At 43.8% G+C, this 12305-nt stretch overlaps 1 protein-coding gene across 2 annotated transcripts in view; it reads right to left on the bottom strand.

Annotated features, from left to right (window-relative positions):
• The window catches only part of LOC124799932 (midnolin-like), a 234002-nt gene that overhangs the window by 35819 nt on the left and 185878 nt on the right, over positions 1–12305 (bottom strand). For both annotated transcript variants that reach the window (XR_007017104.1, XM_047262956.1), the window contains exon 4: positions 4941–5405. Coding sequence is in view for 1 of the 2 variants with exons in the window: in XM_047262956.1 (XP_047118912.1) it covers positions 4941–5405 (465 nt within the window). In the remaining variant the exon portion in view is untranslated. The remainder of the gene's footprint in view (positions 1–4940; positions 5406–12305) is intronic.

The raw sequence follows: 12305 nt of genomic DNA, 5'->3' as shown, positions 1-12305 counted from the left end.
TACCCATAAACGCGATTTTTGAACTTTCCCATTGCGTGCAAGTGTCTCACGATGCTGAAATGATCACAGTTTATCACATCTGCCAGTTCTCAAGTACCCTGACGTGGATCAGGGTGAATTAATGCATTTAAAGAATCTTCTTCAAACCCCAAACTTCTTCCTGAACGTGTGGAGTCACTCACGTCAAATCGATCCTTTTTAAAACGAGAAAATTTTCTTGCCATGTTCTGTCCAATTGCATTATCCCCCATACACAATGCAAATGTTCCTGGCTACCTCCGCTGCTGTCACCTTTCTATACAACTCTATCAGAAGAATATGTCGGAAACACTTTTTCCACTTGGCACACCATTTTTTTAGCGTCCATAGCTCCACTCTCTTCCTCAAAATGACAAACAGCAACACTGCACTACAAATAAAAAGTTACAAACGATAAATAAACCCATAGCTACCGCAATACCAAACTGTAAAACTAAAGCGCTACGAACTTATGCACCACACAATACATCTACATACATACTGATACTCTTGAATCACTCAAGCGGTTATCAGGCGGTAGCCGGCACTGTGCCGTAATTTATTGGTTCCAAGTGTGAATATCGAAGTTTTTCCACCTCTAAATCTCTATTTGTGCAATGTTTTCTTACTTCACTATCGTAATTCACAAAATACGCATTTACTGGGGCAGCCAGCACATGTCTACATCTACACCTCTACTCCCGCTGTGTGGGAGGGTACGTTGCGTACCACTGTTAAGGTGCGTTCACACCTGTGCGCCTTGCGGCTGTTGCTTGTCCCACACTGAAGTAGATGAGTCTACCGTGAACACAGGTGTACATGGCATCAGTCGCACGCAGCTACAAGAGTGCCTCTACTTGCGCGTGAGGCAAGCAGTCGCACGGCGGCCAGGCGGAAGGCGTACACGTGTAAACGCACCTGTACTTTCTCTTCTCCGGTTGCAGCTAGCTGGTAAGCCTCTGTGGGAGTTCAAATATATCTAATTTTACTTTCATGGTCTTTAAGCAAGACATTCGCAGAAGGCATCAGTATATTTGTTCAGCCTTCTAGGCATGTCTGATCTGATTTTTATTTATAAACCACATCAAGTTGCAGAATGCCTCTTTGAGCGTCTGCCACTGCAGGTGGGCGAGTGTCTCCATGATGATTCCGGGCTTACTAAATGAACGTATTCAGGAACTTTCTGCTCGATTTAGGACCTTCTCTTTCTTTCTATTAATGCTATCTGGTACGGATCCCAAGCTGACGAGTAATGTTAAAGCATTGGTGGAATATGAATTTTGTAAGCTACCTGTTTTGTTCGTTCGACTAAACTTCCTGAGGATTCTTCATATGTGTGAGTAATCGTTTCATTTCACATCGCCGCGTACGCATACTTCATAAAATACTTGGGGATGTGACTGCTTCCAGTAATTGTTCTGTCGTCATGTAATCATACAATCGGCCTTTGTTTATGCAGAGGGTCAACTGCCACAAACTGCGTCAGGCGTCTATCTTCTGCGGGTATTCCTGCACTTCGCTATAATTTTCTAGCAATGCTACTTCTACGGATGCAGCGCTAACAGCATCATCTGCTGACGTTATACACTACATTTCTATACACAATATGAAAAGTAATAGTCCTGTAACACTCCATTGGGACCACGCCCTAGGTTATTTCTATACGTTTTTCTCCTTTGAGAATGACATGCTGTATTCTGTTTGCTAGAAACTTTTTAATCCAGTCACACAGTTGATGGTGTAGACGGACTGGAAATAAAGTAGCAGGAAGGGTTTAGCGTCAAAATTAGTTCTGTGTAGATCCTGCAATAGATCTACCTCGAAAATGTCTTCAAACATTGTGCATAATTCATATGTGACTTTTTAGTTCGTGTATGCAATGCGTGCAATAGAAAAAGGAGAAAGGCTGCTCAAACGTTTTGTTGTTTGAGGGATCTACCTCCTCCCAGTAGATTCAGCAAGCACATAAAAGTACATTTATGTGCTTTGACAGTTGTGTCTAAAGCAGACATGAAACTTGCAGTAGAAGAACCTGTAAATATTAATGGAACAAGGGACATTGCTGTTGCACTTTATGGGACATGGCAACGTGGAGGATATCGTTCCTTGAATGGTGTTTCAACTGCTACTTCTCTGGAGAATGGAAAAGTTGTTTATGTTTAGTGCTTATCTAAGTACTGCCACACCTGCCATGGTAACACTGAAGGACGTATTGAACATCAGTGTTCTAAGAATTATGATGGTTACAGTGGAGGTATGGAGTGAGACGGAGCTCTAAAAATATTTCAGAGGTTGGTGCCCGTTTATAATGTTAAGATATAGGAAGTACCTAGGCGATGGGGACTCTCAAGCTTTCAATAAAATTAACGAGTTCAGTGTTCATGGTGATACCTTGGTAACGAAACTGGAGTGTTTTGGACATGTGCAAAAGAGGATGGGTGCTACATTGCGAAAGCTACGAAGAGAAATGAAAGTTGCTATCTAATGGAAAATATCTGTCTGGTCGAGGCAGATTGATAGAAACTGAAATAGATCACTTTCAGAGTTATTATGGACAGGCCATTAGACGAACTGCACCTCTGAATGATGTTACAGCAATGAGAAAAGCTATATGGGCCACCTACATTCACGAGTTGTCCACAGATGACCACCCCGTTCACAGACTTTGCCCTAAAGAAGCAGATTCTTGGTGTGGTTACCAAAAAGCAAAAGAAAGTGGTCAAATATGCTTATGATGGTATTCTCTTCCTAAACCTATTATGAATGAAATAATACCAATTTTTAGAGACCTGAGTGTCCCTGTTTTACTTAGTAAATGTCTTCATGGGGGCACTCAGAATACAAATGAAAGTTTCAGACATTGCATATGGGAAAGATTACCAAAAAATGCTTTTTGTAGGACTAAATACATTAGAAGTTAGTGTACTAGATGCAGTGATATGTTTCGATGATGGAGTGATAGGAAGGTTGGAAGTCCTGAGTAATTTAGGCATAAAATGTGGCTCTAATAAGGAAGATCAATTGCTTGCCTGTGACAACGGGTGCATGAAGCTGAAAGACACTCTTCAAGTTACCAAAGAAGCAAGAAGTGCTAAAAGGTATGCGAAGAGGAAGCTTGAAGATTAAGAAATGATGCAGGATGAAGACCATGTTTCAGGAATGTACTGAGGCACAGTGTAATTAGACTGATCTTCATCCGCAATTTCCCCACAAGGTGCATTTTTCAGAATTCAGATACAAATACTTCCTGAAGTTTATAAAGCATTGCTCTAATTTTTTTCTGTAACTTGCACTAGTTCGTACTTATGCCGTAGACCTAAGCTTTGTTACAGATCAACTAAATTATAGAAAAGTAACATTTTTATTAGGAAAAAATTACAATGTAAGATGTGATTTTGTATCCTAATATACATAATACGTGGAATTAAATAGGTCTACTACCTAGGTCATGTCATGCATATCTGGTAAAAATTTGGTCGTCTTCAAATGTATAACATTGGATCAAATGGTACCTCAACTTGAGGAAGCATTTTGGAAAATAAATTTCGTAAGTTCCTCTAATTTTTTAATAACCCTAAGAATGTTCAAAAACATTCAAAATACTTCCAAATTTGTTTACAAAGTGTGCTGCATTATCGGATATCAACAAAAGATCTGTGAAACGTACACATTATAACCAGTGGCTGAAAGGTAAGTGTTGATTTTTACATGATATTGAGGCGGAAAAGTACCCTGTATCCTTAAGATTAGAGGACTTCTGAGCGTTGTTGATTACAAAATAATTTTAACGAATTAATAGGATCACTGGCAGCCGAGTCCATAGCGGGAAATACTGAAACACAGTCGCTGGTTGGAATCTAGCTAGCAGCAACTTTTTCTAATATTTAAATCAGATACTTAACAAATGTCAACATAGAATCACGATAATTAGAAGTGACATTTTATTTTTAATTATGAATCACACGAAGATCTTAGAATTCACAATTAAAATTTGCAACAAAATGCGAAGCATCAAATAGAAAATAAAATGCTTTTTGCATAGAAACTGTTCTGTACTGTTGATGAATATACCTTTTCGTTTAACACTACGGCATTTTGCGCGTCTGATTATAACGTGGTTTATTACGACTAGCAACTAAAAACTTTATTAAAAATGATTTCAGTATTTTGAGGGAGATCTCTACGTCAACCGCAAATGGACACAAAAATATTACAAAGGTGAAAGTCTAAATTTGTGCCGAACTAGGACTAACCCAGATTTTCTTCTTACGTCAGCGGTCGCCTTAATGAATTCTGCTATCCGAGCATGCTTTCGGTCAGACTCTGCTTACAGATATACCATACAGGTGTGTTCTGTCTGACATGTCCAACGGAACAAACGCCACATATGTAGTATAAAAATGACTTAATATTTGTTTATCATCACTTCTACTTGTTAGTAAGAACGTAATTTAAATGTAAGAAACTTGCTGCTAGTAGCGAGATTCGGAAACGCACTCAGCTACCGACGGCGATGTTGATAATTGACGAAAGTTTCGAACTTAACGGGGCTCGGAAATTAATCTTAGAAGGGTTATTTTCGAATTATTTTATGAATTGTTTCACTGCTTTAAAACTTTCTCCAGACAACGTCCGCAGCTCGTGGTCTGGAGTCGGTTTCTCTCTGCCTCGAGATGACGTGTGTCCAAGCATTTCATCATCATTGACTCGCAAGTCGCCGAAGTGGCGTCAACTAAAAAGGACTCTAAATACGGCGGCCGAACTCCCCGCAAAGGGCCTCATGGCCAACAATGCCATACGATTATTTCATTTTTTGTAGACAACGATCTTCGGATTTGTTAAGTAGGATCAAGAAGTTGTGTCAGTCCCCTCCGATGTGATAAGTACGGCCTACAGACAGACATGGGTAGCAGGCGACTTACCTCTGAGGAGAGCTGCTTGAGCGTCTGCGTCAGATTGCGCGACGCCTCGGCAAGGGCTCGGGTGTCGAGCGTGGGTCTGGCGGCGGCCGCGGCAGCGGAGGCGGGCCCGGAGGCGGACGACGAGCTGTCGCACCGGCAGATCTCGGGGGCGGCGGCGGCGGACGACGACGACGACGACGGCGAGGGCGACGGTTTGCTAGTGGCGGCGGCGGAGGAGGAGGAAGTGGCGGGGGCGTGAGAGTGGGCGTGCCGGGAGGCGGCGGGCGCGGGGGCGGCGCTGGAGGTGGTGGCGGCGGGAGCCGCCACCCGCGACGTGCTGCTCGCCCCCGACGTGGACGGCGACGCGCCGGAGCGCCGCCCGCCGCTCGGAGTCACCGTCGACAGCTGTAGCTGGATCAGCATCATGTGGTCGCCCAGGCGCATTGTCAGGTTCAGTGGCGCCTTGCCGGACAGGAAGTCGTTCACCTGCCAACAGACACCGCCTCACTTTTACCTCTGGCTGATTCTCTGCTCACGTTTCCGGGCGCAGAAATACATAGATCGGTGGTCGTGAGTTACAATAATTTAACTGGCACTTCAATTCGCACGTAGCGTACGCTGTAGATTCAGTGAAGTATATACTACGCGACACACGTTTAAACATGTCGCTTACTTGTAGGCTTTCTGCCGGTCGCGAACCTGGCACCAGCAACTGCTGTACGCGACCACGCATCGGGGATAAATACAAGTCTCCTGCTTACCACAGGATTTCCCCTTTTTTCCATAGCATTGATGGGAAGTTTCTTCGGTATGTATAATAATGTGCAAAATTTAAGATTTGCTTGGCGTATGTACCCACAGCCCTCCTCGAGGGACGGGAAATAGGGCCCGATCTCCTGTATGACGAGAAACTAACTTGTCGCAGTCAACGGACCGCGACTTTAACAACAACCGAAACAAATCTGTCCTATCTGGTTCCTTGCAACAACTGCTGTCTAATGGCGCAATAGTTTGCTCTGCGAAGCGTCGTTGCTGGATCTACGCCGAGGCGTGTTTGAATTCTTCACTGTGCCGGTGTCAACAGAAGCCAATCTGAAGCCATTTTCCCATTTATTTCCCAGTGTATAGATAATATGGAGTTCATTGCGCACGAAAGCCACTACTGCAATCCCAAGTACTTCAAGAGGATAAGCGACAGCAAATTGTGATAAAATATCAGTCTAGATTGCATATAGTGCACTTTGCAGCGGAGTGTGCGCTGATACGAAATTTCCTGGCAAATTAAAACTCTGCCTTCCTCAGATTCGAACTTGGGCCCTGCATCTTTCGCCGGCAAGTGCTGTACTAACTGAGCTGCCGAAGCATAGCTCACGATGCGCTCTAAGCTTCACTTCCGCCAGTACTTTTATCTCCTACCTTCCGAACTGAGCACTTGGCCCGAGAGGCAAAAGTCCCGAGTTCGAATCTCCGTCCGTCACACAGTTTTAATGTACCAGGAAGTTTTATATGCAGTCTGTCTGCTAGACGGAAGGTGTGTGTTCGGAATAGCAAGGAACTGTCGTCTGGTCCTTAACATACTAAAATGTCAGGTGCCTTTGTGCAAAGCAGTTAAGTCCGCAGTACTTGCAACCTTAGCTATTTTAGCCAGACCGGCAGTTTAAAAACTATTACTCTCGTTGCCCTCAATATCGAACTCTTCTGCAGCACCTCTATATTCCAGTGAATAATTGCGTTATTCAAGGGCAAACCGTTGGCTAATGTACAACAGTTTCCAGAATTTAACTCTGTGTGGAAGTTGCTTGGAAAGTATTGCGGAGAGAGAGTGCCAGTACCTGCTTATCTCTGAAGGTGAGTCCTCGCGATGCCTTTTTCTGGAGTCTCTTGCGCTGTTTAGCAGACTACAGGCAACGAGGTTCATTGTTTCGTTATGTAGTGTATTATGTTATTCTTTAATGTGATCTATGTGCTGCAATGTCTTTACTACGAAGTAAGTACGCCGAAATTTATAATGATTACAGACAAAGAAGTCATATGGATTGCCGCCTCGAGGTCAGGACAGTGTACTGAACAATATTACATGAGACTGTACGTCATTTGCAGACTAATAATTATAGCTACAAGTAATCATTTAAAAAATAATTAAGGATGACATAACCTGAACGTCAAGTACTAGGCAAAAAGTTTGCGACCATAGGACTGTAAAGATTAAGACAGGTTTAAGTAGAAAAACAGAAGCACTCGACACATTTATCAAATATGCTAATGAAAACTGGACATGGACAAAACCTGATGTATAGTAACTTAACAACAATTGAGGAGCCTGCTATCTGAACAACAGACTTTGAGATAGCTGCAGCTCCTCAACAAGCTACTACAAACCGAAATGAAGGACATCGATAATGTAAAAAAAAAAGGGGGGGGCAGAATTTGTGACACACACACACACACACACACACACACACACACACACACACACATTCACTTTTGCAAATCTTTCATAAAACGACAAATGACGTACTGAAATTCAATTAACCTCCACAGAACTAAAAATCTGCCGCAAGTATTTGCGAATTTCAGTAATAATCACTGAAACGCTTTTTTTTTTAAAAAAAATACGAAATAGCTCGACCTGGTATAGAAGTAGCCCGTTGCCACGTAACTAAATTTTCTTGCCAGCCTGATAGCTGCAGTTTCCGAAGCACAAAATATTAAAACTCGCTATGGTCGCCACAAATTTGCAAACAAAGCATTGTCTTTCTCGAACCTCTGCTATTTAGATATTGTTTTACCCATAGCCGCCTTTTTTTATAACGCATTGCAGTGTTACGTGGCCTTATGCTTAATTACAGACTTAGTGTTTCATCAGTTGATTTGTTTTCACCACGTATCGTCCGCGGTTTACGTCGTCCTCCGTTGCTGAGCGATGTATCACTTTTCTGACGCCGCAACTCTTCCTTTCGTATACCTTTACTACTCTTTATCTATATGAATGATGAACTATTGGTTTTGCCGTTTAACACCTTTTTAATAACTGTGGAGGTATTACAGGGATCGGGTCCCACCTAATGTGTAACCCGCCTAAACGTTTTTACGTGAACCTTACAAGACTCAATCGATCTGTTTACAAAGAGAAAGCAGAATATATCTTCCTTTGACATTGTCCAACAACGACCTAGGAAGCTCGATGCCCTCGCGGCCCCGGCTCTTCCATAGCTCACTAGTTTGCAGCATTCGTTTTATTCCTTGCCCACGTTATCTGCAAGATATTCTTCCCACAGTATTTCTGAAAACCCAAGAAACAAACTTAAAGAACATAATACCAACTGTTCTTACAATTTTTCGTATAAGTCTTTGTCGATTTAATGAGGGGTGGGACAGGCCTAAGCCTTGTGACACCACAGCATGTTCATTACAAAGATTGTACCGATTAGGCAAAGCTCAAATGCCAAAGTATTTATTTCCGGTTGCCCGTTACGTTCCTTATAATGTGTGCTGCTTTCAAATTCTTAAAATTACAAAGCTGTTACATGTAAGAGTAACATGTGCGCCGATATTGGTGTAAAATATGTACGTTTATGTGAGACGGTTGTGTGGCACATGTAACAATTAGGGGGGATGGGCGCAAGCTTAACTCTTTCGTAATGCAATTGGATAAATCTTAAATGGTGTAAAGCTGTTACTTCGTTTAGTACTTCACATATTTTACACGATATATGTTTTACATATATCAACTTTTGACACAGTCTAAATTTTTGTTTTCAGTTTAATAATGCACTGTTCTATACTTTCGGTCTTACGCCATTTTCGAGTACCCTATTAATTCTTTTTAAAGCAGTGTCAGACTGCATTACAGCGTCTTAGTAAACATTAAATATGATAACTAAAACAAATAACGCTGATTGCTCAACTTACTACAGCCAAACGTCAGTTTCGTCATGAACCTTCTGTGATATCACGTATCACCATAATCGGCTTTACGTAGGTTCTATGACGCACTCCACGTAGACTATTGAATTTTGAGCACATACGTCTCAAGAATGATTAAAACATTTTAACTAATTTTGTCACGCTGCCAACCATAATTTCACTGAAATGGAGAAAAAGTACAAGTACTGCGTTTTTTGTTAAAGACGTACAAGAGTAAGGTTGCGTTCGCGCGCACCCCTGGGAAACTAGTAGCGCCCACGCTTGGTGACGTCATGCCGTGGGAGGTCGGCAACCTGGCAGCGGGACGGCGCTATTTCCGCTGGCCGCTAGCAGGCCACCACTCGGTGGCCTGCCCACGCTGCCTTAATTCCGCGCCCGCACAGCTGAGAGTTGCAAAAACTGCCTCTGTGCATTGAGAGAGTGCCGCGCAACCCACAGCGCCCATTCTGGAGCGACGGACAGCGCGAACTATGGCACTAGTTTTCAGCCGCGCTCTTTTTGGAGGCATCTCCATAAAATGACGTGGGTTAACAACAGAAACGTGATGTTGGAGGCTTGACTGAGAATTAGAGCTTAGTTCCTTCTAAATACAAGACCACACATTCCAAGAGACAACGTTACAGAACTACTTGAATAGTGGAGAAGGGTGGGGAGGAGGAGAGAAAATGACATTGCCTAGTAGAGTGGTTTAAAAGGCACCACTGAAGCTACACAATCTGTAACCGAAGCTGCTGGCTCGTGTATATTTATATTTTATCCTATTTCAGTACTCCAGTTTGTTTTCAGAGGTTCTATATCACTAGAATCGCGTGTTATTTTTCTGTATTGCTTGTCGTGATGGTGAGAGAGAGAGAGAGAGAGAGAGAGAGAGAGAGAGAGAGTAATCGATACTTCAACTACTCTTCCAGTCGACGTTATTTATATTAATTTATGCACACAGCACATACTCAAAATGATTACGTGCCGAAGGGGTCGATAGTTAAATTACAGTATCATACGGTGTCCACTGGACTGAGGAAAAAGGATGGATAGGTGCTCATCGAACACCCAATAACCAATAACCACCATCATTCTGCTGATCTATTTACTGATTGCATGTAGTGCAGATAAACGTCAAGAAATACAAACTTTCTAATGCAAGTTTTAAAGGAGGAATGCAAATCAATTATAGTAAGAATAAAGTAATGTATAACCAGCGCTTCGAATAGAAATTACGAAGAACAACAGTAACAGAACTTTGATTAGGAATAGAAATTCGTAATAATGACCTGAAAGGTCAAGGAAAGAAATGCGCCAGAGGACAATGGTGCGGACGACTTAATTAAGATTATTGCAGTGAGAATAACATGGAAGTGGACGACAAGTATCAGACGAATGAGAACTGAAGAGATTAAGAAGTTCTTGGCTGCACCCAGGGGATAATGGAAGAGCGAGAAACCGCCCTAACTGATGGTGGAGAGATGTCCAGAAACATGCAGGGCCGAGACAGATGCAGAAGTATAGAGGCCATCTTCACACAAGAGTAGGTCTTTTGAGTTAACGAGCATTTCGCTCTCGAAGTATATGGCCGAAAGGGACAGCCTTCAGTTATTGTGAAACGAACCCTATCGTCCGGGGACTATTTTCCACAAAGAGTGCAGATTCGCCACGAGATGGGGAAATTCACAGACGTCTATTGTGCTGAATGAGGCCTAAGTGCTGTAGTGTGCGAGTGAGTCAGACGAGGGCCCACGTCGTAGGGAAACACCATAAAAGGTGTTTGTGGCCAGGACACGTAGCAGTGTTAAATGTGGCGAACCTAAGATCCGCCATAAAGGGAAACATGATACTATTTAATTCTGTAGTAATTCAGCGAATGAAGCCACAGTAATTTTGACCGACCATCCTTGAGAAATTTTCATGGTGATACCAATAGAACTTGAACATTGATAATATTTTAGGATTTACTGTTAAAGTGAAATTAACAAGTTATGTATAAAATCAGAACGCTTTGATCGATCTTAAAGATAGACATTTCATATAGAAGCGCATCATTAAACTGACAAACTTTGTAAATATCACCTCTAACTTTGTTTAACAGATATAGTAAATTTAAATTGTCAGTATTTTCAGTTAAACATCAGATAATTACCTCCACACTCCTCCACGCAACACACATTGAACGATGACAGCATGACACCTTATTGAATCATTAGGTAATAGGATATTTGTTAAAGTTTAGTGCATAATACACTCCTGGAAATTGAAATAAGAACACCGTGAATTCACTGTCCCAGGAAGGGGAAACTTTATTGACACATTCCTGGGGTCAGATACATCACATGATCACACTGACAGAACCACAGGCACATAGACACAGGCAACAGAGCATGCACAATGTCGGCACTAGTACAGTGTATATCCACCTTTCGCAGCAATGCAGGCTGCTATTCTCCCATGGAGACGATCGTAGAGATGCTGGATGTAGTCCTGTGGAACGGCTTGCCATGCCATTTCCGCCTGGCGCCTCAGTTCGACCAGCGTTCGTGCTGGACGTGCAGACCGCGTGACACGACGCTTCATCCAGCCCCAAACATGCTCAATGGGGGACAGATCCGGAGATTTTGCTGGCCAGGGTAGTTGACTTACACCTTCTAGAGCACGTTGGGTGGCACGGGATACATGCGGACGTGCATTGTCCTGTCTGAACAGCAAGTTCCCTTGCCGTTCTAGGAATGGTAGAACGATGGGTTCGATGACGGTTTGGATGTACCGTGCACTATTCAGTCTCCCCTCGACGATCACCAGTGGTGTACGGCCAGTGTAGGAGATCGCTCCCCACACCATGATGCCGGGTGTTGGCCCTGTGTGCCTCGGTCGTATGCAGTCCTGATTGTGGCGCTCACCTGCACGGCGCCAAACACGCATACGACCATCATTGGCACCAAGGCAGAAGCGACTCTCATCGCTGAAGACGACACGTCTCCATTCGTCCCTCCATTCACGCCGGTCGCGACACCACTGGAGGCGGGCTGCACGATGTTGGGGCGTGAGCGGAAGACGGCCTAACGGTGTGCGGGACCGTAGCCCAGCTTCATGGAGACGGTTGCGAATGGTCCTCGCCGATACCCCAGGAGCAACAGTGTCCCTAATTTGCTGGGAAGTGGCGGTGCGGTCCCCTACGGCACTGCGTAGGATCCTACGGTCTTGGCGTGCATCCGTGCGTCGCTGCGGTCCGGTCCCAGGTCGACGGGCACGTGCACCTTCCGCCGACCACTGGCGACAACATCGATGTACTGTGGAGACCTCACGCCCCACGTGTTGAGCAATTCGGCGGTACGTCCACCCGGCCTCCCGCATGCCCACTATACGCCCTCGCTCAAAGTCCGTCAACTGCACATACGGTTCACGTCCACGCTGTCGCGGCATGCTACCAGTGTTAAAGACTGCGATGGAGCTCCGTATGCCACGGCAAACTGG

The sequence above is a fragment of the Schistocerca piceifrons genome, chromosome 1, assembly GCF_021461385.2.
Source record: "Schistocerca piceifrons isolate TAMUIC-IGC-003096 chromosome 1, iqSchPice1.1, whole genome shotgun sequence".
In the NCBI taxonomy this organism is placed as follows: Eukaryota; Metazoa; Arthropoda; class Insecta; order Orthoptera; family Acrididae; genus Schistocerca; species Schistocerca piceifrons.
The sequence above is the reverse complement of the archived record's forward strand: the minus strand, read 5'-3'. Positions and strand labels throughout refer to the sequence as shown.